Below are 26,750 nucleotides of genomic sequence, written 5' to 3' on the forward strand. Positions count from 1 at the left end.
TGTAATGAGTAACAGGGGAAAACGTGGACGGAAAGGACCAAATGTGATTTTCAGCTAAGAAAAGTCAGTGGTGGTTCTTGCTTATCAGTTACTGTCCGCTCACAGAATAAATACCCGAAGTAGAAAAGAATAAAAGTATGGGAAAACTAGGTCTTCTTGTCAAATCGTGTAATGCCAGGGGTCAGTTAGAATAGCGTCAAAGAACTTTTTTCTTTCACGTCATATCCAGGAAGACCTTACTGTCCTTGAAAAGAATTGTTTCTGAAGACCATGCATCTGATTTGGTTACATGGAGAAATTCTAGAGTTTCCTGGTGAGTCTAGGTAAACAGGAGTACAAATGGTCGCTAGAACTGTAGGTTTTGGTTTGTAATTTTTGCTTTACCCGCCATGCTCTCTGGACCTCATAAATCTTTGTGGTGTGATTTTTATGAAAATAAAACAGTACAAGTAAGTTTTGTGAAAATCAAATAAACTCATTCCAGTGTTTTTTCTGTAATGAAAAAAAAAGCATCACCTTTCTAAGGTTTAATAATAATAATAGCTGCCGTTTATTCAGGGCCCCCTATGTACCAGGTAAAGTGTTAGGAACTTTATATTCATTCTTTCTGATGTATTAAGAGATCCAGCGAGCTGCTTCATCCAGGAAATATAAAAGGGAGACTGAAGTTCAAGGACTCTGCTTAACATGTCTTCTTCCTCCCAGGCACCTCCAACTCAGCATGTCCCCAAAGGAGCACGTCTCCCTTCCCCACGCCTTTCCCCACCCACCCCACTGTCACCGCCAGAAAAATCAAACCAAAAACACCAGGCACACAACCACCATGCCTTTCCTTTTTCTCAGGGAAAGGTATCAGTATTTGCCCAATATACACCAGAAACCTGAGTCTACCTTGTTCCCTTCTCCCCCATAAATCTGTAACCAAAAATCTTGCCAGTTCTTTCTACATGTTCCTTCCCGTTGTCTTCATCCCCCTTGCCACCCCCCTATTCCATTGTGTCATCATTTTCCTGCCTTTTCTGTGGTAGGAGTCCTGCTCCGGCCCTTCTCCCCTTTCCCCTGTCTGGTCCATTGCTCTGCAGCCAGCATGAGCAATTTTTCTAAGCTGTAAATTTGCTCTCTTGGTTAAAACCCTTCAGAGACAGCCTGTGAATTACCCCAGGATAAAATCCAGCAACCTGAACTTTGCTTACAGTGACCTTGAGACAAGGCCCAGTCTGCCTTACTAGCCTTACAGTCCTCTTTCAAGTCCTTGACCTGAAACAATCTCTTTTGCTCTTAACTATGCGATTCCCTCTGCCTCCATCATGTCCCTCCTCTTTGCCTAGATATCTTCCATTTTTCCTTCAGGCTTCAGCCTAAATATCATCTTCCTAACTCCCCAGGATACCTCTGCCGAGGGCCAGCATGACTCTCCCTGTAAGACTCGCCACCCTGCATTTGTTGAGGCCTGCGGTCCCATCTGCTTTGGAGTGTGCATGATGGCTGGGGCTGAATGTTGAGAGATTTGTTCAGGATTATAAAACCTGGCACGCATGCTCTGTGTCCACCTGTTGAATGAATAAAGGAATAAGTCATCCAATCATGGTGATTAGAGCTACTTTGAATTAATTCTGCCTTTTGAAAGTAAATTTAATTCTCAGGTTTTTTTTTTTGTGGGCGAATCTTTTTTTTTTTTTTTTACTTGGGGTATAGTTGCTTTGCAGTGTTGTGTTAGTTTCTGCTGTACAGCAAAGTGAATCAGCTATATGTATACATATATCCCCTCTTTTTTTGGATTTTCTTCCCATTTAAGTCACACAGAGCACACACACACTTCCCTGTGCTATACAGCATGTTCTCATTAATTATTTATTTTATACATAGTAGTGTAGTATATGTCAATCCCAATCTCCCAATTCATCCCACCTCCCCCTTCCCCCCTTGGTGTCCATATGTTTGTTCTCTACGTCTGTGTCTCTGTTTCTGCGTTGCAGTGATTCTCAGTTGTTTCTGTTTTTGAATCTAGGTTGGGAGAGCCGGTGGTGACTGCGGGAGTGGAGCCCCTGTGCGGTGCCCAGCATGGACAGTTACACAGTCCTGAGAGTGATTGGGGAGGGCTCCTTTGGCAGAGCCCTTTTGGTTCAGCAGGAGAGCAGTAATCAGATGTTTGCCATGAAAGAAATAAGGCTTCCCAAGGTCATTGCTAAAGCAATTAGCTCATGTTGAAAGTGTACATGTAATTTGTATAGGAAAACAAGTTCTTGAAATTTAACATGGAATTGCTCCTTTGTGCAAAAGATTTAATGGGTTTATTCATTAGCTTTACAAGGTCTTGATATATCTTAGGTGGTTCTTAGGATATTGTAATTAACAAAAATAATCAAGGTTTGGGTGGTGATTGCTGTTTATCTCAATGTGAATAATTTGTAATAATTTCCAATTTTGCATACTTAAGGGTGTAGGGAAGCTGCCCAAATGCAACTCGGGTGCCATATTAATGAAAAAAGGAACATCAACATACAGTGAAAAGCTGAGACCTAAAATGCTAACCTTTGGTATCAGGGAACCTACTCTGTGGATTAGCGTATAGGTTTTATTTCCCTGTAAGATGAGGAAAGTGCTGATTTATCTGTACAGTTGACCCTTGAACAACACAGGTTTGACTGCTGTGGGTCCACGTAGATTTTTTCAATAATAAATACTACAGTGCCGCGCGATCTGAAGTTGGTTGAATCTGGATGCAGAACCGAGGAAATGGAGGGCTTCCTCCATACATGGAGGGCCAGCTATGAGTTGTACTTGGAATTTCAACCCCGTGCAGTCAATGCCTCTAACCTTGTTCAAGGTCAAACTTGTATTTGTCACTAGGTAACATAGTTGTCAGGTGAAAGAAGCCATACCATGGAGGCTGCCTAATAATGTTTTGATCAACTAAAAAAAAATACATTCTAATAAAATTCTCAGAGTATTTTTTTTTCCACTGCAATCTTGACCTTGTTTAGTGGGCATCAGAATCACCTGGAGAGCTTGTTAAACCAGATTGCTGAGACTTACCCCTGAGTTTCTGGTTGTGTAGTTCCTGGTGAGCCTGTGAATTTGCATTTTTAACAAGTTCCCAGCCGGTGGTGATGCTGCTGGTCTGAGCCCCCTTGGGCTAGTACATAATCAGCTGCAGTTTCTTAATTATAAGTCATTCAGGATTTTATCGTCATAGAGTAAGTTAGGGGATAAACAGTTTTGGAAACTTATTTTGCATATGGTCTTTGCCCATCCATGCTGCTGTAATACATGAGTATATATATTTTTCATCTGAACCAGTGGGCTGATAAAGTGATGCAGACAGTAAAAACATGAAAGCCCTAGTTTTTCTTTAAGGAGCTACTATTGTTGATGGCATACTGGCTCTCCAAGTCAGGTTATACTTAGGCTGATGATAAGAGTAGTTTACATTCTATACTTGTAAATATATAAGAGGTCAGCTTAAGCATGCATATAGCCATAGTTGAAAAATCTGCACATGTTTTCTCGTGGAGTTTGATAAACTCAATTGGGTCAAAGTACATGAAATTGCTATGCTGTGAAATTGTGTCTAGCATTGAAATACCTTACAAACTACTATAATATCATTTTACTATCAGTTTTATTATGAAATATTACATTTACGCTTATTTAAACCTCCTTCTAGTTTTTCTCTGACACACAGAATTCTAGGAAGGAGGCTGTTCTGTTAGCCAAAATGAAACACCCCAATATTGTTGCCTTTAAGGAATCATTTGAAGGTAAATATGAATTTCCCCCAATACATGCATTTCTGAATTTGATTCATGGCCACTGAGGCTTTGTTTTTGTTTTTTTTAAATTTATTTGGCTGTGTCGGGTCTTAGTTGTGGCTGTCGGGATCTTTGTTAAGCCATGCAGGATCTTTCATTAGGGCACGTGGGCTCTTCCTCGCGGTGTGTGGGCTTCTCTCTAGTTGTGGCACGCAGGCTTAGTTGCCCTGCGGCATGTGGGATCTTAGTTCCCCGACCAGGGATCAAACCCCCGTCCCCTGCATTGGAAGGAGGATTCTTAACCACTGGACCACCAGGGAAGTCCCTGGGGCTTTCTTAAAGCGTCTTACGTTTGTTTCAGCTGAAGGACATCTGTATATTGTGATGGAGTATTGTGATGGAGGGGACCTGATGCAGAAGATTAAACATCAGAAAGGGAAGTTGTTTCCTGAAGATATGGTAAGAGACCAACTTACATAAGTTTTCCTCAAGGTTTGGAAGCAACTTTTCTCATAAAATTTGTATGTGTTAAAATAAAAGCATTGCTGTCTGTGATTACCTGACACACTAGTTAGAAATGACTCATTTCTGTATCCATGATGTTGCTTAGTGAGATGTGGCTGCCTGAGATGTTTTTGGGGAGTAAAATAGATATAAGTTTATAAAATATCAAGGAATAACACTTCCATGTTTAGAAGAATTTCAAAATTGTATTATTTATCATACTTTCTACTAGACATTTAAAATTTTTATTTTTTGTATTGAAATTTTAGAAGGCAGATGGATTTCTTTTGTATTTCTAGATCTGAAGAATGAAGCCTGCACTTCTGGTTTTCACGAGCACCTATTCTTAGTCTTTTTCCTTCCACAGTTTAGCATAGTCTCTTAAAATACTTACTGCCTTTTTAATGGAAAGTTGTGTATTAAATATTATTGGAATGAGTTGACTAAGGAAAATACTTCAATAAACAGCTTTACTGGGGCTTAGTTTGATACATGGTATAACATGTTTTGAGAGTATATTAGTATAAATATTTTTCATCTAGAAGTTGTATTGTTAAGAATATGGGTTCCATTGTAGCATGTCAGCCTGGCTTCAAAGGATTGTTGGTAATATAATGAAATCTTTTAATGTTAACATATGAATATTCTGAAAAAGTGAATGAAAATCTGATGTAATGATTACACTATAAAAAGTTATAGCATATTCATTTCTAAATGGCAAACTACTTTTATTGTATATTTAAAAAATATTTTTATTTGGTTAAATACAAGAAAACCATAGTGGGATTTTTATTAAAATAAATTGTTGGGAATTCCCTGGCAGTCCAGTGGTTCGGACTCCGCGCTTTCACTGCCAAGGGCCCGGATTCAATCCCTGGGGGAACTAAGATCCCACAAGCCGCGTGGCATGGCCAAAAAAGTACATAAATAAATTGCTATTTAGATCATACATAAGACGATGACACATATGGGATTGATTCACAGCTTTTCTGAATTTCTCCAGGCAACACTGAATCTTAGTTGAACTATGTAATTTCCAGGAGTTCTGTACTTAAATAAAACTCAGGTCAGCCAGGGCCTGAAGATGATTCTTTGGGATTTGGGGTTGCCATGAACCCGTTATTGCATTCTTGCAGATTTGCATGCTTTTTTCCTTACAGATACTTAATTGGTTTACACAAATGTGCCTTGGAGTAAATCACATTCACAAGAAACGTGTGTTACACAGAGATATCAAGTCCAAGGTAAGTGGAAACATTTTGGTCCTAAAAAAAAAAAATCGAAAACTATTTCATTCCATGTTTTTTCTGTGTTATTCTCTTTCCTTCTGGGGCATTTTTATCTAGTTTAGAAATATTTCTCAATGTAATATTGATATTTATGCTAGCCAAATAAGGTACTACTTGAGAACAGGTCAGTAAATCTCTTTAGTAGTGTATGGTAATATGTTCCAGCTCTCTTAGTGACTGTTTCCTAAGACCACATGTTCTCAGATGGAAAACGGTTGAGACCAGGGCCTGCCACCTGGAGTTACCGGGACACAGGTTGTCTGGTCAGTTGAGCAGGGTCTGCCGATACAATCTGAAGCTTGCCTGTTAGATTTCTAATCAGTCATCCTGAATTCCCAAGCAGGGAAGTGCAGCTGTCCAGAGGGTATCTTGTCTTTTTATGTTCCATTTGAGGACTCGGCTGTCAGCATTTCTACCCTTCATCTCCATCAGCAGCAGCCTTTGAAAGACAGCGTCTGCCGGCGCTCTCTGCCTTATATTTGTTTATTTATTTTTTATACAGCAGGTTCTTATTCGTTATCTGTTTTATACATATCAGTGTATACATGTCAATCCCAATCTCCCAATTCATCCCACCCCCACCCCGCCACTTTCCCCTCTTGGTGTCCACACGTTTGTTCTCTACATCTGTGTCTCTATTTCTGCCCTGCAAACCGGTTCATCTGTACCATTTTTCTAGGTTCCACATATATCTCTGCCTTATATTTGAATGAGGGTAGATGTAATCTGAGCTCTTCTTTTTCAATGCAGAATATCTTCCTCACCCAAAAGGGAAAAGTAAAATTGGGTGATTTTGGATCCGCCCGTCTTCTCTCCAGGTATGTATGTCTCTTCTGTAGTAGTGACAGTAGTCGAAGCATCATCATTGAGAAACGCTCTGTAATCGTTCTGTGCCTCTTTCTGGTTTTAGTCCCATGGCATTTGCTTGTACGTATGTGGGAACACCTTATTATGTGCCCCCAGAAATTTGGGAGAACATGCCTTATAACAATAAAAGGTAAGTGATGTATGTAGTTGGTGCAGGGCTGACAGTTTGGTACAGGCATTGTAGCCTACAGGTGAAGTTTGGTTTTTAAAAATGTATATGTGAAAGCAGTGTAGAATTTAAATTCCTAGGCCTCTAGATGAAAGTCATAATTTTCCCACTGTTTTAATCAGAGCTGAGAGGAGCTACATGTAAATGCTGAAAGAAAGGTTAGTCATTTCTGGGAACAGTATGCATTATATTAACTGCTTCTCAAACTTTGCTGCTCCCGACTTAAAAATCCCAAAGCGCAGGTTGTAGCCATATCGGTTAAATCCAAATGTCTGGGGGTGGGCAGCAGGCATCAGTAATTTTCCAGGATCACTAAGTGAGTCCCATGTGCGGCAAAATTTGGGAACCACTGGATTCTGTCATTGAGTTGACATTTATAGGACTAGATAATAAGAACTTGACTGATAGGTTCATTGATTATCAGAAGATAGTATGAAGTCCTTATGATTTAAAGCATAATTTTTTTCTGAATATAAGTAATATGTGCCCATTGATGGAGTGGGTGGGCAGGGGAAGGATTGGAAATGTAGAGATATACAAGAAAGGAAATGGTGATCACCCACTTTTACACAACTACTGATAACATTTTGGGTTTTTTCCCCCATCCATTCTCTTTTTCCCCTAAACTTTGTTTATATACTCTATATACAATTTAGTATCCTGCTTTTTTCACTTTATATCATATTTACTTTATCCCATATTAAAACTCTGCATAATTATTGTTAATGGTTGCATAATATTTTAATACATGGGTCTTCCAGAATTTATTTCACATTCCTCTGTTATTGGCCTTATGATATATTTTCAATTTTCAGTATCGTAAACAGTGCTGTGATTAATACGCCTTTTGTGCATAAATATGTCGTTGTTGTCTATCACATTCTTGGCATGAATTCCTAGAAAGAGAAACACCCACAGGTTCTTGTTACCATCTGCCAAGTTGTTTTCTGAAAAGGATATGATAATCCGTAATAAATAGACTCCTTTAAGAGTAAAACTGACTGAATTGGAGACAAAACAGCTATGAAGGGACTTCCTGGGACAACTGGGGAAATCTGAGTTTGGACAAAATATTAGATAATAGTATTGAATTAAGGTTAAATTTCCTGGATGTGATAATGGTGTTGTGTTCATGAGGGAGAGTGTCCTTGCTCATAGGAGATACATGTTGATGTGTTTAGGGGTGAAGTGTTTGATGTCTGCAGCCTTTCTTTCAAGAGGTTCAGATCTAGAAGCAAGAGAGGAAAATCAGGCAAACGTGGCAAATGCTAATGGCTGAGAAACCTAGGAAGGAGCATGTGGGCATTTACAACTTTCCTGTAGGTTTCAAACTTTAGAAAATTAAAAGTTGGGGGAAATAGTTGATAAAAAAAAAACCTTAGTTGAAAAGAATATCATCTAGAAAAAGTCTGGGGGATGACAACTAGGTGGTGAGAACTCTGGAGGAAAGTGGAGGTGCTTATTTTGAAGAAGGGTGGGCGTATAGGGCAAATTATAGAACCCTTTGCTGAGCTTTGAAGAGCTCTTTTGTGGAAGAATAAGAAGGCTGTCCCTTAGAGCCAGCCACTGGGGGCACAGAGAGCCGTCCATCAGGATGTGTGACCAACGGCCAGGTGTGGTACAGGCAGCCTGGGTGGAAGTGGCACTGGATGACTTCTAAAGCCCTTCTGCCGACTATGATAATCTGAGTCCATGGATATTCCTCCTGCACCAAGTATTGGTACTACTGAACTGATACCCGAACAACCCAGGTTTGGAGGGGCAGGGGCTGGGGAGCAGTCAGTTTTATTGTGAACATTACTGTTAGTAAGTATCTAAGTGTTAGACCAAAATTGCTGTATATTTTATTTCAGTAGCTAAGAAGTACTTGCAATGTCTGTTCTTATTAAAGGTAGAGTAGTTTTTTATTTTTTGTATTACAACATATACATATTTTCATATGATAACTCATAACCCACTCATCGTTACATTGCTTCTTTATGCTTCCAGTGACATCTGGTCCTTGGGATGCATTCTCTATGAACTCTGTACTCTTAAGCATCCAGTAAGTATGGCGTGCAAAATGGGAAAGGCAGCCTCTGGTTGTATCGGGCTAAGTCCTAAGTAATTGCCAGATTTCAGTTGGTGGTTTGCTTCCTTAGGATGAGTTCATTATAAGATTTTCATGTTTCCAGTTGCTGTCATCTTTGCTTTGAGCTACTTTTGTAGTATATACTAATAGGAAATTTCCATGATTTAGTATTTATAGTACTATATTTAGCTTGCCTCCCTCCTTCCTTCCCTCCCTCCCTGCTTCCCTCCCTCCCTCCCTTTCTATCTTTGTGAATTTGCATATTCTAGTTATTTTGTATAAGTAAAATTATACCATATTTTTCCTTTTGTGTCTGGCTTATTTCACATAGCATAATGTTTTCAACGTTCATCCATGTTGTAGCATATGTCTGAATTTCATTCCTTTTTTATGACTTAATAATATTCCATTCTATGCTTATACCACATTTTGTTTATCCATTCATCTGTTGCTGGACATTTGGGTTGTTTCCACCTTTTGGTTATTGTGAATAATGCTGCTGTGGACATGGGTGTACAAGTATCTATTAGAATCCCTGTTTTCAATTTTTGGGGTATACACAGAGGAATGGAATCGCTGGGTCACATGGTAACTGCATGTTTGGCTTTTTGCAGAACTGCCCAACAGTTTTCCAGAGTGGCTGCACCATGTTTGTACTTTCCTTGTTATCAGTTAGATTTCACTTCTTCCAGTTTCTTCTCTAACTGAAATATCATGAGAAAATAGACTTTGCTCTATATTATATATTTTTTAAAGATATTTTAAAAATAATTTAACATAAAAAGAAGTTAACTCACTTGCCCTGCTTGTTTGCAGTTGTTTATTGCACAGAATTAATAATTAGTGCTGACCCCTATTAAGTGTTAGCTTTGCACAGAAATAAATTCTGTTCTTTGGGCACAGATTTGAACTTGGCTCTAGCAAGCATTTTCACAGAGGTGCTGGAGAACATGTAGAGCTCATGAGAGTGAGTAATTAAGAACGTCCTTCTTTCCTTCTTCACCACTAGATGAAAGTAACTCAAATGGAAGGTTTGCACTTTTTTTTTTTTAAACATCTTTATTGGAGTATAATTGCTTTACAATGGTGTGTTAGTTTCTGCTTTATAACAAAGTGAGTCAGTTATACATATACCTATGTCCCCATATCTCTTCCCTCTTGTGTCTCCCTCCCTCCCACTCTCCCTATCCCACCCCTCTGGGTGGTCACGAAGCACCGAGCTGATCTCCCTGTGCTATGCGGCTGCTTCCCACTAGCTATCTACCTTACGTTTGGTAGTGTATACATGTCAATGCTACTCTCTCACTTTGTCACAGCTCACCCTTCCCCCTCCCCATATCCTCAAGTCCGTTCTCTAGTAGGTCTGTGTCTTTTTTCCTGTCTTGCCCCTAGGTTCTTCATGACCTTTTTTTTTTTTTAAGATTCCATATATATGTGTTAGCATACGGTATTTGTTTTTCTCTTTCTGACTTACTTCACTCTGTATGACAGACTCTAAGTCCATCCACCTCATTACAAATAACTCAATTTCGTTTCTTTTTATGGCTGAGTAATATTCCATTGTATATATGTGCCACATTTTCTTTATCCATTCATCTGTCAATGGACACTTAGGTTGCTTCCATGTCCTGGCTATCGTAAATAGAGCTGCAGTGAACATTGTGGTACATGACTCTTTTTGAATTATGGTTTTCTCAGGGTATATGCCCAGTAGTGGGATTGCTGAGTCGTATGGTAGTTCTATTTGTAGTTTTTTAAGGAACCTCCATACTGTTCTCCATAGTGGCTGTATCAATTTACATTCCCACCAACAGTGCAAGAGGGTTCCCTTTTCTCCACAAGGTGTGCACTGTTACTGAGAGGTCAGCTTCCTTGTATATAAGTGGCTTATAATACCAGCTGCATAATTAGAACAATGTGAGAAACTTGAAAAAATGCTGATGCCTAGGCCCAGGCCAGACTAATTGAATTAAAATCTCGGGTATCCTAGACATTAGTGTATTTTGCTTTTGCTTTTACATTGAATTTGTATTCATTTGGGGGCATTAAAAAATTTTTTTTTTCTTTCCAGTTTTACGGAGATATAATTGGCATATAGCAGTGTATACATTTAAGGTGTACAGTGTGGTGATTTGACTTAGGTGCACCGTGAAATGATTATCATAATAAGTTTAGTGAGCAGCCATCATCTCATATGGATACAAAACAAAAGAAAAAGAAAAAATACTTTTTCTTTGTGATGAGGACTCTTAGGGTGTACTCTCCTAACAGCTTTCACATGGAACCTACAGCAGTGTTCATCATGTTCACTGTGTTGTACGTTACATCCCTAGCATTTATTTATCTTACAACTGGAAGTTTGTACCTTTTGACCACCTTCATCCAATTCCTCTTTCCCCCATCCCCCGCCTCTGGTAACTACAAATCTGATCTCTTTTTCTATGAGTTTGTTTGTTTTTGAAGTATAATTGACTACAACACTGTGTTAGTTCCTGGGACGTTAGTGGTTTTAAAATAGGTGATTGTAATGTGTAGCCCAAGTGGAGAACCACTGTTGTGTACAAATAAAATTATTTTTTAAATTTCAGTATCTTAATTAGGATTATATTCTTTTTTTCCCTAATTTTGTCCTTTTCATAAACATTCATATACATGTTCTTATTTTTTCTAGCAAGAATAAGTAGTAAGGAGTACAGTGCCCTGAATATTTATATTTGGCACTGTCTGCTCTAAAAAGGCAAAAGTAGGGCTTCCCTGGTGGAGCAGTGGTTGAGAGTCCACCTGCCGACACGGGACGCGGGTTCGTTCCCCGGTCTGGGAAGATCCCACATGCCGCAGAGTGGCTGGGCCCGTGAGCCATGGCCGCTGAGCCTGCGCGTCCGGAGCCTGTGCTCTGCAAGGGGAGAGGCCTCAACAGTGAGAGGCCCGCGTACTGCAAAAAATAATAATAATAATAAAAAGGCAAAAGTAGTTCTCAAACCTTTAGGAAACGCTGAAATTCAATATAATGGTTAGAAAGCCTGAGGCATTTGGGAATAAGATTATTACCCCTAATTGCAGATGGAGACACTTTGAGAAGTCAAGAAGTGTGCCCCAATTCAGACATCTGGTAGATATATGGCAAACATGTCTCACTTCGTGTAAATTTTAACTATAGTCTGCTTCTCTAGAACTGTGTATATTTGTGTGTTTATAATCAAAGCAACCTTTTAACTTTTTCAAAAAAATAATATTGCAAGTTGTTTTAAGGGAGTATCAAATAAACAACATTTTCAGTTCAGACATATAGATAAAAATTTAGGTCTGTTGTCCACCACATTAGCTTGCATCACCCCTTTAGCTTCATATTTTCAAGTGTACATACATGATCTTCGGTTTGTGTTGTTTTTAGCAAACGGTAATTAATAGTAAATGAGTAATTGTTTTAAAAATGGCTCAAGTTGGGGCTTCCCTGGTGGCGCAGTGGTTGGGAGTCCGATGCAGGGGACACGGGTTCGTGCCCCGGTCTGGGAGGATCCCACATGCCGCGGAGCGGCTGGGCCCGTGAGCCATGGCCGCTGAGCCTGCGCGTCCGGAGCCTGTGTTCCGCAACGGGAGAGGCCACAACAGTGCGAGGCCCGCGTACAGGAAAAAAAAAAAAAAAAAATGGCTCAAGTTGAAAAGAATTCTTTGCTTAGCCAAATTTTCATCTGGCTTCTGAACCTTCTCCTAGACCCATGTGTGCATTCCCTTGCAAAGTCCAGTTTTATCAAGAACCCTGGTAAGTTGAGCAAGAACCCTCCACCCTCAATGTCCGATTGCCCTTGACATCTGATCAGGTTCCTCATCCTCCACAGTTCCCCAGCTGACGTCTGACCCCTCTGGTCTGCCTTCAGCAAGAATCCTGTTAGGTTGGTTGAGCCAGAGACCCCCGCTTTGTGTGTGTGTGTGTGTGTGTGGAGTGCTATTCTTTTTTTTTTTTTTTTTACATCTTCGTTGGAGTGTAGTTGCTTTGCGATGGTGTGTTAGTTTCTGCCAGAGTCCCCCTTTTGCCTGGATGTTTCCTGTTAGTAATTTTCCATCCGGTGATATCTACCCTGTTCATTAGATATAAATTCCCACTTGCCCATGCTGTGTTTGCCTTTAAGCCCGATCTCTCTAACCCTCTGCAAAATTCTATCGCAGTGGAGCCTATATCTGTTACAATGGTCCTGAATAAAATCTGCCTTATCATTTTTAACAAATGTCATGGATAATTTTTCCATAACAATTTATTAACATAGCTTCACTGTTGTTTGATTATCAAACCTCTTAATGTAAATTTAAATTCTGGTTGTTATAGGGGAAGTTTCATAATCCTATTGATTATATCAATAAACTACATCTGGTATAAGTAAAAAAAAAAGCCTGAGGCAAAGCAGATTCAGTCTTATTTTTCATTACCTGAATTTTTCCTTTGTTACATGTTTTTTTCCTTTATTACATGTTGACTTTTCCTTTTTCATATCTTCACTTGTATGTATTAATAGGGTAATGTACCTCCAAGGCAGAATGCCATCATGTTCTTATATTAAGTATTACTGAGGCTGGCACCTAATGTTAACTGCAGTGTGTTTATTTTTTTATTTTTTATAAATTTATTTATTTATTTATTTTTGGCTGCATTGGGTCCTCATTGCTGCGCGCGGGCTTTCTCTAGTTGCGGTGAGCAGGGGCTACTCTTGATTGCGGTGCGTGGGCTTCTCATTGCGGTGGCTTCTCCCGTTGCAGAGCACGGGCTGTAGGCACGCAGGCTTCCGTAGTTGTGGCTTGTGGGCTCTAGAGCACAGGCTCAGTAGTTGTGGCACACCGGCCTAGTTGCTCCGCGGCATGTGGGATCTTCCAGGACCAGGGCTCGAACCCGTGTCCCCTGCATTGGCAGGTGGATTCTTAACCACTGCGCCACCAGGGAAGACCCCGCAGTATGTTTATTATACAATGAAAACTTTAAATGTTGTTCTGGTATGACATTTTATATCCCACTCTGTTACTTGTCAAATGGTGATAACTACTTTGATGACATGGAAGGTAAAAAGGATTTTGCAGCAGGAATTTAAAATAGGAAAAGTCTAAAGTGCATTTTGTCAGGGAGCAGGCCTGGGGATTTTTAAATTTTTTTTTATTTTTAAAATTTTATTTATTTTTGGCTGTGTTGGGTCTTCGTTTCTGTGCGTGGGCTTTCTCTAGTTGCAATGAGCGGGGGCCACTCTTCATCGCGGTGCACGGGCCTCTCACTGTCGCGGCCTCTCTTGTTGTGTAGCACAAGCTCCAGACGCGCAGGCTCAGTAGTTGTGGCTCACGGGCCCAGTTGCTCCGCGGCATGTGGGATCCTCCCAGACCAGGGCTCGAACCCGTGTCCCCTGCATTGGCAGGCAGACTCTCAACCACTGCACCACCAGGGAAGCCCAGGCCTGGGGATTTTTGAGGAGGAGAGAAGCAAAGAAACATTACACTTATTATAATCCTTAATATCATCTGACTTTTTAAAAAGCCATATGTATGTATTACTTTGATTTTTAAAATATATTAAAAATGTGTATCTGTGAAAACGTTGATTTGAGTAATAAAGTACCCAAAACAGGCACTGATGGCAAGACTTCCTCCAGATGGGAACATCTTTTACTATTTATGTTTACCTTTCTCCTGAACAACCATAAGATTTTTAGAATAGTACCAGTTGGGAGGTGGGGTGGGAGTTTGGGACTAGCAGATGCAAACTGTTTGGATAAACAACAAGGTCCTACTGTATAGCACAGGGAACTATATTCAATATCCTGTGATTAAACCATAATGGAAAAGAATATGAAAAAGAATGTATATAGATGTATAACTGAATCATTTTGCTATACAGCAGAAATTAACACAGTGTAAATCAACTGTACTTCAATAAAATAATTTTTTTGAAATACAAAGAAAAAAAGTGTGATTAGTAAAAAAAAAGATTAGAGAACAGCGCCTTAAAAACACCTCTAGGGAGAAGAATTTCTAAAATTAAAATAATTCATATAAATTCAGTTCAGCTGGTATTTACTTATTTCTGTTCTCTTTCCTTGTATCTGCTTTTACAGTTCAGTTTTGCTTTTCAGTTTCAGGCAAATAGTTGGAAAAGTCTTATCCTCAAAATTTGTCAGGGGTCCATGAGCCCACTGCCATCCCATTATTCCTATGAGCTTCAGCATCTGATCAAGCAGATGTTTAAAAAGAATCCCTCATATCGCCCTTCAGCTACAACTCTTCTCTCCAGAGGCCCTTTAGCTCGGCTCATCCAGAAGTGCTTACCCCCAGAGGTATGGTACATGTGAGATTGACTGTGAACAGTTTTCCCAGTGTTTGTTATCTTCTAAACACAATTACATGTTATACATGCCTGTAAAAATTCAAATAATGCAGACGTATATAAAAAAAGTAAAAAGTTGAAACGTCCTTTCCCTCCTCTTCTTTCCACGATGCTATTCCCCAAATATAATCATGGATATTGTTTGCATTATCCTTCCAGATCTTTTTGGACGTATATAAATGTCTGCTTGTTTAAATTACGTGGATCTTTTATTTATTATTTATTTATTTTTTATTTTTTATTATTTATTTATTTTTCTGGCTGTGCCTTGCGGCATGTGGGATCTTAGTTCCCTGACCAGGGATCGAACCCTTGCCCCCTGCAGTGGAAGCACGGAGTCTTAACCACTGGACCACCAGGGAAATCCCTACATGGATCTTTTAAATGGCATTTCTACTTTTCAACTTTATTGCTGTGGGGAAGAACCTTGATAATTAAATGATGTTATGGCAGTATCTAAAGAAAAGCATCTTTCACATCTTTAAATTCTCTGTTTTAAACTTTCAGATCATCACAGAATATGGTGAACAGGTATTAGAAGAAACCAAAAAATCTATGCCTAGTACACCAAGAAAAAAGGGTAAGAATTTTGAAAAGCTTATTTTTTGTGTTCTTTTAAAATACAGTATAACAAAAAGGAAAAATACAATTTTCAAGTTATTAGAGATGATTTCCAGATACTCCTCAAATCAAAATTTGCTTCTTATTCCTTCAGGCATAATTCTATACCTAATCTTATACATTTAGTTTTCCAGGGATCAAAAAGAACATAGTTTGGAGATTTTAGAGATGTAAAGATTGTTCTCTGTTTCATTTTTAGAACCATATTTACTCTAGTTTGTTATGGATCAGGTAGAAGGATTCTGTGGTCTTACCTAGGCATCTAACCATGAAAATATAATATAGGAAGTTGTATCCCTAAGGACCATCTTATAAACAAAATTTTTTAAATGGAGTCTTTTTAAAAGTTGGAACTGTCCACGTAATAGGTGCACAAAATTTCCATACATCTGTAGTCAATCCTGAGCAAATTTCAAATGTAATTTATTGTCTCTTTGGAAGTTGTCATCTCAACTTTTTCAAAGCTCTTTTTGTTGCTTTTCATTTGTCATCAGTGACACATCTTTCATCTGAAGAAATCCAACAATGACCAGGATAAGAGAGAATTAAGACGTGTAGGTCATCCACTGTAGGGAGATGTTGTAAAACCTCCGTTATTTAGTGCCTGTTACCTTAGTGTTATATCCTACAAAAGAAACATTTCTATTTTTTTAAATTTCTTTTTTATTGAAGTATAGTTGATTTACAATGTCATGTTAGTTTCAAAAGAAACATTTCTAAACTATACTGTTTTCTTGAAGTTAAATTTTAAATGTTACTTTTGTAAGAATGTAAACCCTTTTAGTGGTATAATCCCTTCAGTCTTACAATTCAGCATTTTTTTCCGTTACTTAAGAGGTAGTCAGTTACCTTTGCTTCAGCAGTTTTAGTTGATTTTAGTTTAGTTGATTTTATTTTATGTACTGTTTTGTAGCTTCTGTTCACATCCCAGGGTAGTGGGAAATTCGTTTTAAAATGCTGAGCAGCAACAACAAAAGCAGTCTAAGAACAGTTTCAAGACAGTGTAGTTTCAAGATAGGAAAGTGTAGTTTTACAATTGCTAAAAAAAAGAGGAGTAAGCCAGTGCGGAGGAGCCACCAGATGGGGAGCACGTGTCTGGTGGTATCTCCATCTAGTCTGTAGCCAGTGAGACCAGAACAATGAAAGCTGTGTGAGGGCAGGGACCGTGTCTCATTTGCTCACTGTTGTATCCTCAGTGCCGTCATCATAGATGCTCAGTAGCAATTGTTTAAAATGCTGAATGAATGAGGAACACGGACCCCAGGCTCTGGCAGCCGAAAATGAGGCAGGAGCCATCCTGCCTCCGTGACTGCTGCTGGGCCCTCATCAGGGAATAAGTAGCTGATTTCTTGAGAGGGATACCTATTCCACCTACTGTAATAGCTGTCAGGAAAAGCAGACTGGGTAGCAAGCTTATGTTAAAGGTGATAATGACCTTCCGAGTATACAGAGCGTCTTACCTCCTGGTGCCTAAATGGGTTGGCATAAGTGAATAGAGATGTCTTAACTTGCAGATGTTAACATTGGAATAAAACAGCAGAAATAATCTCTTTAACAGCTGAGGTGTATTATTAGGCAATTAAAGCTTGATATCACTGTATGGGCTAGTGCTTTGGTTCTTTGACTTTAAAAACTTCATTTGTCTTTGTCACTCAAGCTTTGTGCACATCATATTAGAAGCCTTTATGTGTTTTCTCTCTACCTTCTCTTTTCTCTTTGAGCAGACCCCAGCAGAATCAGGATAGCTTTGGAAAATGAAGCAAGCACAGCGGTAAGTGCTTTAAAGTTAAATGTCTAAAATTGTCTACCGGGTACCTGGCATCTTTAGGTGCTGGGAGATATATGGAAGACTGTTGCCTGGTCCCTGGGTTCAGGAGTTTTTCATCTTTGGGCCTGTGAAGTAACTGGCGGCTGTTCTTTGTACTGCCAGCCGAGCCACTTTAGATCAGCATTTTGTAAGGTCGGATCTTAACAAACGGCACCGCGAAACAGAGGAAAGCTTCAAGTGAGCTTTATTAGGGAGCGCTCCCGGGCGAGGTTCACTGGTCTGAGAGAAAGGGGCCAGAGAAGTCGCACCTGGGCGAGGGTTGGGCAAGATTTTACAGGGGAAGAAGGGAAAGGGGTGTGGTGAATCTGGGAGGGCGCAGGGTATTCCTTATTTGGTGGTCTTTTCGGGTGTCCTGGGGGACCGTTAGTCCCGCCCCTCGAAAGGCGGGAAGGCTGGGCTGGGTTCAAAGTCCCCAGGTCAGTTCCTGGAACTGGGTGGTCCTGAATGTCTCCAGGGCAGGTTCTGGAACTGGGTGGTCCGGAGAATTTCGGTCTGATGCAACCTGTGAATCTGATTGTGTTTCCCTGCCTCGGGCCGGTTGGCCTTACACATTTATTTGTTTTTTCATTTCTAATTGTGGATGACAAGATGTGAGCGAACTTAGCCCTGCTTATAGGCAAGAAAGTCTTGTTTTAGCCTGGCTCTTGGTTGGATTTGTGTGTGTGGTACGATCAATATATATATATATAGAACATACAATTTATCACTTCAGCAATTTTTAAGCTGAATTGTAAGAATTTAATGGCATTAATTACATTCACAATGTAATTTTTCATCACCCCAAACAGAAACCCTTAAACAATAACTACCCATTCCTCCCCACCCTCCCTTCCACCTCAGCCCCTGGTAACCTCTATTCTGCTTTCTGTCTCTAGGAATTTGCCTATTCTAGATATTTCAAGTAAGTGGAATCACACAATATTTGTCCCTTTGTGTCTGGCTTCTTCTGCTTAGCTTAATATTTTCAAGGTTCATCCATGGTATAGCCTGTATCAGAATTTCCTTCCTTTTTATGGCTAAATAATATGTAGATCACTATTTTGATCTTGACATTTTTCTGTTCAAAAACCTTTAGTGCCTCCCCATTAAGCCCACGAATTGAGTGGACATTTTTCAGCCTGGAATTCAAGGTCCTGTTTGTCTCATTTGGCTCCAGGCAGCTGTGCCCTTTCACATGATAGCGACAGTTAAGTCATAAATAGTAACAGCAAATCCACTTCCCAGTTTTGCCACGCCCAACCTAGTAACGGGTGTCCTATTGATAATTTTTTTCTTTCTTCATCATTTTAATCAACCTTTTAACTCCCAAAGGAAAAGATGTAGTAACAACAAATGATTCTGTTTATGGAATGTACTAGTAATTAAACTTGTAAATTTTTTGAATGAACCTTAGGTTGTAAATAAATAACACCATTCCCCATTATGTTACTACAAATGGAATATATTCTGCCCCGGTACTTTTTTCTTTGCATAGTAATATCTGTTAGTAATATCTGTTTATTTCCAGCTTTATTGAGGCCTAATTTATATGTAGTAAGATTTACTCATTTTTAGCATGCAGTTTGATGAATTTTGGTAATTTTATACAGTCATATATCCAGCACCACAGTCAAGACATAGAAATCCCATCCCCCCAGTTGAAAATGCATTTAATGCACCTAACCTACCAAACATCCTACCTTAGCCCAGACCACCTTACATGTGCTCAGAACATTTCCATTAGCCTCCAGTTGGGCAAAATCATCTAACACAGAGCTTATTTTATAATAAAGTGTTGAATATCTCATATAGTGTATTCAATACTGAATTCAAAGTGAAAATCAGTGGTTGCCTGCGTACAGAATAGTTGTAAGTGTATCGGCTGTTTACTCTTGTGATCACGTGGCTAAGTGGGAGCTTTGTCTCTCTGCCACTGCATAGCATCACGAGAGGGTATCATACGGTATATCACTAGCCTGGGAAAAAGAGCAACATTCAAAATTTGAAATACAGTTTCTGCTGAATGTGTATCACTTTCACACCATCATTAAGTCGAAAAATCATAAGTCGAACCATCGTAATTCGAGGACCGTCTGTATGGTAACTTTATAAAATATTTCATTTTGATATTTCCAGCATGAAAAGCCCAGAAATTTTTCATTGCTCATTTCCTCTATAAAGACCTCTCAAATATCTCTGTCATTTTTATATATCCTTTTCACATTTGCAGTGACTGATATTAATGGCTATTAAGGTATATGACTATTAATATACATATATTTATACATATGTCTGTTCATATATATGGTTTTTAATATACACATATATATGATTATATGACTTAATTTACATGGATGGGGTTCTGTGGTTATTGATGTTTAATCCATCTATATTTAAAGTTAAAATAGCTGTCTTTGCCTACTTGTTTACCTTTTTTTGCAGCAATTCAAGCATTACTTAATCTTTATTTTTAATTTCTTTTAAAGCAAAGGGAAGAACCAGGTGGAAAGTGTAGCCACACTGACTTAGAAAGCATTAATAAAAATTCGGTTGAAAGTGCACTGAGGAGAGTAAACAGAGGAGAGATAGGTAAGTTATTCAAATTCTAATCATTGTATAAGTGGAGAACTGGGGAATATACAAGGAATACCAGTTTCCACCTTACTAGGTTGTAGGCTTCATAAGCAAGTAGATAGGCAGATTTGTGTTTGCTTATCCAGTAGTGTTACAGGAATAATTTATTTACCTATAAAAAAAGAAAATCATGTTTATTAATAAGAGGCTTCAGAAAAAATAGTATTTGTTGTGCTCTCCACCATAAAAAACCTGGCACACAGTGTCTACCTTAGTCCTCTTGGGCCTTTAATTCTTGTACATTGTGTAATGTGTGAGTATATACATAGCTTTTTTTTAAAAAAAATTATTTATTTATTTATTTTTGGCTACGTTGGGTCTTGGTTGCTGCACGCGGGCTTTCTCTAGTTGTGGCGAGCGGGGGCCACTCTTCATTGTGGTGCGCGGGCTTCTCATTGTTGTGGCCTCTTCTGTTGCAGAGCACGGGCTCTAGGCACGCGGGCTCAGTAGTTGTGGCTCGTGTGCTCTAGAGCGCAGGCTCAGTAGCTGTGGCTCACGGGCCTAGCCGCTCCGTGGCATGTTGGATCTTCCTGGACCAGGGCTCGAACCCGTGTCCCCTGCACTGGCAGGCAGATTCCTAACCATGGAGCCACCAGGGAGGCCCCTATACATAGCATTTTTTAAAATTCACTTTAATGATTAGCTTTACCTTTTCATCTGGATTTCTTTTTCATTCCCTTTACTACTTAGACTTGAAAGAGTGTTGTTAGATCTGAGTTTGAAAGAGAAAGGAAATACTTTTCTTTTAGAGAGATACTTGTGTGCATATAGATGAATAAATAAAAGAATAAGCTCAGCAGTTCTTCTTTACACTTTAAAAGCCAGTTCACCAGGTCCTCTCAGGCGACAGTGGGAGAAAAATGTATCCAGTACAGCTCTTACAGCTTTGGAAAATGCATCCTTACTCACCTCCAGTTTAACGGCAGAGGACAATAGAGGTTAGTAGATTGAATTCTATTATTTTATTATGGAACGTTGTCTAATAGGTGTTTAATGAGCCAGAGTTTTTTCTTTTTTTTTTTTAATGTCACTCTGTGAAGGATATTTGGTTATCACACATCAGAGCGCTGCTCATACAGGCAAGTGAAATAGATCTGGGTAGAGAGTTAAATATAATTAGCTTTGCTTGAAATATGATCTGAAGATATATGCTGAAAATCTTTTTTATTTGGGACTAATTTTTTATCTTTTCCCAACTAGGTGGTTCTGTAATAAAGTACAGTGAAAATAATACCCGTAAGCAGTGGCTCAAAGAGACTCCTGAGACCTTGTTGAACATTCTTAAGCATGCTGACCTCAGCTTGGCATTTCAAACATACACAATATATAGACCAGGTGATTCATGTCTGTTACATAACTGTGGAAACCCTTTGATTGTTTTGAAAAAATTGTGGTAAAATATACATAACATAAAACTTATCATTTTAACCATTTTTAAGTGTATAGTTCAGGAGCATTAAGTACATTCACATTGTGCAGTCATCACCACATTCCATCTTCCAAAATGGAAACTGTATCCATTAGATAATAACTCCCTGTTCCCTCCTCCCAGAAACCCTTTGATCTTAAAGTTATGAAATATTTAATAGCATTGTAGTTTTAGGTTTTCTTGAATCTTTTCTAGCCAGTCTGAAGCCATAATTAAAATTTCCCATAGAGCTTCATTCCTTCTGTTTGCCCATTTGTCTGCTTATTTTTTAATAATCATGTGATCACTTTGAAGTGTGGCCCATTTTTACCGTGCAAATACACCCCTGCTTTAGGGACTCTGTAGCTCAGACTTTATCCTAGTAAACGCTGAGGAACTTCAAGGTTTCTTTGGCTCTGTACTTGGATTCTGTTATATTGAGTATGACACACACACAAAAATGAACAATTAGGATTTGACTTTTTTTATCATTTCTACAGACATTTTCACTAAAATTATACAACATAAATTTTTAAGATACTATCCTTAGGAATCTGGGCCAAAGGACTGAAATAAGGGTGTGTATGTGTGAGTGCACGTGTGTTTAATTTTGATAATTCAATTACTAAAGCCGTCTTGCTTGGTTTAAGATCTAAGATAAATTATGCCAAGGAGAGATAAATTATGCCATGGTGTGGCAAGCCTTGACTGTATGTATTGTAGCAGATTTAGTGTATTTGTTGATTTGATCGGTATTTATTGAATGCCTAACATGTACTAGGTTAAGATTTAAAAAAAAGAATAAAACATAATTCCTTCCTTGAAAGAGTTGGTTATTTGGGAGACCAACACACAAGCAGAGCATTGTAGAGCTATGTACCACGTGTCTGATAGAGCTGTGTGCAGACAGTTATGTGTCCTTAGGAGAGGTGGGTGCATTGGGAGGCAGGTGTTAAGGAAGGTTAATGATTATGACTTTTGTTTTAGCAATTATAGATCCTGGATTTTGTTTCTGGTCCATTGATGAAGATGTTGTCATTTCAGGAAAGTCACTATTTTAAAAATATATCATAAAAAAATATGTATATATCATAGCTCTATTGTGAAAGGATTTTTATAAAGATTGAACCCACATTTTCATGTTAGGTTATCGTTTTGTAAGCAAAAATCTGAAAGTAGTTACTATCTGGAAAAAAATTTAAAAGCATGCATTTGGTCTTAATTCCCTAATTTTATTCCCCTCCATTGGGAAAACTTAGGGGGAGGGGAGAGCTCAAAGGAGAAAAAATGAACTCTTACCTAGCTGTCCAAAGACAACTTTTAATGCTTTAAATATGGGTTCATATATTTGAGGGTTTTAATTATAATTTTCTGAGTTTTGAAGAAAGTGCTGTTTAAAAATTTAATACCCATACTGGTGCTTACTGGGCCTGTTTTATGCTAGAATCATGCTGAGTAATGCAGGGAGACACTACAGAAAAATACAGAGCATGGCATTGCCCTCAATTAGCCCACAAGCCTTTGGAGGAATTTAGTGCAACATGAACGAAATAAGTAAAAACTGCTTAACTTGGCATAATTTCTTTTTTTTTTTTTAACATCTTTATTGGAGTATAATTGCTCCACAACGGTATGTCAGCTTCAGCTTCACAACAAAATGAATCAGCTACACACATACATATATTCCCATATCTCTCCCCGCCTGCGTCCCCCTCCCTCCCACCCTGCCCACCCCACCCCTCCAGGCGGCCACAAAGCACCGAGCCGATCTCCCTGTGCTATGCGGCCGCCCCCCACCAGCCAACTACCTCACCTTTGGCAGTGTATATATGTCCAACTTGGCATAATTTCTGTTAATATTCCTCTGAAGGTTCAGAAGGGTTCTTGAAAGGCCCCCTGTATGAGGAAACAGAAGCATCAGATGATGTTGATGGAAGTCATGATTCTGTCATTTTGGATCCAGAGAGACTTGAACCTGGACTGGATGAGGAGGATACGTAAGTGATATACCCAGATAGCGTGTGCGTGCATGTCATTTAAATTGTACTTTAGGGCTTCCCTGGTGGCGCAGTGGTTGAGAGTCCGCCTGCCGATGCAGGGGACACAGGTTTGTGCCCCGATCTGGGAAGATCCCATGTGCCGCGGAGCGGCTGGGTCCGTGAGCCATGGCCGCTGAGCCTGCGCATCCGGAGCCTGTGCCCCGCAACGGGAGAGGCCACAACAGTGAGAGGCCCGCGTACCGCAAAAAAAAAAAAAAAATTGTACTTTAATCATTTCTGGTTTAGCAGGAGCTGGTTATGTTACTTTACATCATTAATGAATACTTATATCTTGATCTTTTGTCTGGCATGGGTAATGTGTTATGGTATTATCACAGAATTCCTGGCTGAGCCATGTGTTTATAATCATTTAGCTTGGACTTAGTTTTTAATATACCAGATTTTTATATTGAAAAAGTTGTAGAAACATTGAAAGGAGTGATCCTTTGGAAGGCTAACCATTTTTTTTCCTCTGTTCAGTTGCCCTATGGAGCTTAGTTTTCAAAAATGTCGGTATTGTTACGGTGGTGTACGGATTTGAACCCATCGACAAATATTAACTGTACTCCTTAAATGGAGGCTTAATATCCAGATTGTTTTTTCACAGGGACTTTGAGGAAGATGACAACTCTGACTGGGTATCAGAACTGAGACAGCGAGCTGGCTGGCAAGGAGTGTCTGATGGATAACACCCAAGGAAATGTTCCTTAGTCATACCGAGGAGACGTTTAACATGAGGAATTGATATTTGGATAATACTTAACTCACAGGATGTGTATTTTCCTTTAGAAACAGAGTGAAGAGAGGGAAACTGAATATTTAAAATTATTCCTGGTTAGTATAAGGTATAAAAAATCTAGAACTCTTATGAGTTTTTGAATTCAGAGGAGAAGGCATAGCAGAATGGGTATGAGGTTTGGGCTTTGCGGTCAGAACGGAAATTGAATGCTACCACCTATTGCTTGTGTGACTGTGAGAAATTAACCTCTTTGAGCCCGAATTTCCTCAACTACAAAATGAGGGTAACAATGCTCACAGGGATGCTGACCTTAGACCATCACAGCAGCCCTTAATGTTATTATTTCCATTGTTATGATTTATGCTTATTTCTAGGTAGCTCTTTTTATATCTCCTAAAGGTTTGAGGACCTAAATATATTTAATTATAACATAATAATGTGTGTGATTTTTCAGTAAGGCCTATTTCTGGGTAGTGATCAATCATCTTCAGTGATCACCAACTACCAGCTGTCCTTAAATACAGCCCCTCACAGGATGCACAAAAGAGCCCAGGTCGGAGGATCAGCCATGGGAGGAGTGGGGTGGGCTACAGAACTGGTCAGAAGTTGGTGGTCCTGTATATGAGAAAGGAATGGGGCCAAAGGTGAGAAGTCCATACAGCTAGTAGCAGAAACCAGTGTTGTGGAACTAATGGCGGGCAGGACCCCAACACGTCTGGGTTACCATGACACACATGTGCCGAGGCCTGTCATTTCATGCTGTGATACTTTAGTGAAGGGAGACTATTTTACTAAAGCAACTGGCTCTTCGCAGGGGATCCCACAGGGGCAAGTGTGGGAACAGCATAAGCCTGTCCTGGGATAGGGAATGATGCTCAAATAAACAAAAGGGGGAAATAGTTGTGAGACTACAGTAGGATCATTAATAAAGGTCTGCTGAAATGTGGACTATGTATGTCTTTTAAAGAGTTAAACATTTAAAAAAAATCTTAACATACAAAAACTGTCATAGCTTTCACTACCCCCGCTCCCATCCCCCATTATTTATACTCAAAACATTTGGTCATCCTTAGTCTCCTCTGGTCTCAGAGTCTCTCCATCTTCCCTTATTTTTCAGAACCCTGACATTTTTGAGGCGTACTGGTTAGATGTTTGGTAAGATGTCCCTCAATTGGGGATTGTCTGATGTTTTTCTCATGACGGGACTGAGCGTGAGTGTTTGAACACCACAGACGTGAAGTGCTCTTCCCAATACATCCTGTCAGGGGTGTGCCATCTCCTCAGGACATTACTGCTGTTGTTAACCTTGATCTCTTGGCTAAGGCAGTGTCTGCCGGGGTCTCTGCTGTAAGTTCCTAATTTTACGTTTCCATGTTCTAGTCACTCTGAGACACTAAATCCAGCCTATTCTCAAGTGGAGAGGATATTGCCAGGTACTCGGCTTCCATAAATACTGTATTTGATACCTCTTAGACATCTCAAATCTTAGCACTGCCCCAGGGTGGAAACATTTCCAAACCAACCAACACAGGGAACTTGAAACTATGTATAGTTACTGAGAGATTGAATGAATCTTGATGGGATGACAAATCCTTTTTTGAAAGTCAGATGGTTTGCAGGGTTTTGCTTATAACAGAATTTCAAGAGATTCTAATGGATGATTAGAAACCAATTTTAGTGATAGATTACTGTGTAATTCTTGACATACAACTAGGCAAGAATTGAGGGTCACTTTTAACAAAACTTCCAATTCCATTTACTTACTTACACGAATAAGGTTTTTCAGCACTTACAGCTTTAAAGAAAAAGATTAAAAAAAGAGGTTTGATGAAATAAAATTATTTTTAAGACAGGACAAGAATCTTTTTTAAACAAAATTTTCTCTCTGTCGGTTTCTACCACTACTACCCCTTTTTAGTGTGCATTGTGCGTGTGCATTATACATTAGCTAGATCCCCTTAGAAGACACAGAAATGCCTGCTCACCAAAAAACAGAAAACAACAACCCCCCCCCCAAACAGCAATTTTCTCTTGTTGTCAGCAAGGTAACTCCTCAGGGGATAACGTTTCTTTCTTAATCCTGTAAGGGGTCACGATGACCCACTACTCACCTTGCTGGACTGTGTAAACTGTCAGTATGTTACTTTGACGTACAATATAACCTTTTGTCTTGAAAACGTATGTAATTGTGCTTTGGGAGGAACAATCCTCAGAGCTTTCTGAAAGACTGTCCCCTGGGTTATAATCCTCAGGTTGGCTCAAATAAAATTCTCCATTTCTTTCTTAGATTGACTATTGATTAATTTTTCATGGACAGACTCAATGTTGAACTTCGTCTATTCCAGCAAAAAGCGTTATCTGTGGATACTAATTGAGCTAATTGGGGAGAAGAAGAGGAAAGCCCATTCACGTCTTTAAGAGAGAAATTTCCAATACTATGTTGCTTTTTATATTTAATAAATATTAGTTCGTGATTTGGATCAGTTGTGTACTAC

General features: G+C 39.2%; 1 protein-coding gene across 1 annotated transcript; it reads left to right on the top strand.

Annotated features, from left to right (window-relative positions):
* The first annotated feature begins 229 nt into the window (after nt 1-229).
* On the top strand, nt 230-26,541 carry NEK3 (NIMA related kinase 3). Its single transcript, XM_060129555.1, has 17 exons — nt 230-313; nt 1,386-1,587; nt 2,009-2,178; nt 3,668-3,761; nt 4,114-4,211; nt 5,417-5,500; nt 6,296-6,363; nt 6,456-6,542; nt 8,571-8,625; nt 14,757-14,957; nt 15,515-15,587; nt 17,353-17,399; nt 19,922-20,024; nt 20,891-21,007; nt 21,270-21,404; nt 23,348-23,474; nt 24,124-26,541. The coding sequence occupies exons 3-17, from the start codon at nt 2,062-2,064 to the stop codon at nt 24,203-24,205; spliced, it is 1,488 nt and encodes a 495-aa protein (XP_059985538.1). The 5' UTR covers nt 230-313; nt 1,386-1,587; nt 2,009-2,061; the 3' UTR covers nt 24,206-26,541.
* Nucleotides 26,542-26,750: the final 209 nt, after the last annotated feature.

Source organism: Lagenorhynchus albirostris, chromosome 18 (genome assembly GCF_949774975.1).
Source record: "Lagenorhynchus albirostris chromosome 18, mLagAlb1.1, whole genome shotgun sequence".
In the NCBI taxonomy this organism is placed as follows: domain Eukaryota; kingdom Metazoa; phylum Chordata; class Mammalia; order Artiodactyla; family Delphinidae; genus Lagenorhynchus; species Lagenorhynchus albirostris.

What these genes read in the sequence shown, in the direction of transcription:
- NEK3 (XM_060129555.1), top strand. Translation starts at nt 2,062, where the DNA reads ATGGACAGTTACACAGTCCTGAGAGTGATTGGGGAGGGCTCCTTTGGC. An exon ending in TCTGTACTCTTAAGCATCCA is followed by an intron (nt 8,626 to 14,756) that starts GTAAGTATGGCG and finishes TTTGCTTTTCAG; the next exon opens with TTTCAGGCAAATAGTTGGAA. An exon ending in AAAATGAAGCAAGCACAGCG is followed by an intron (nt 17,400 to 19,921) that starts GTAAGTGCTTTA and finishes TTTCTTTTAAAG; the next exon opens with CAAAGGGAAGAACCAGGTGG.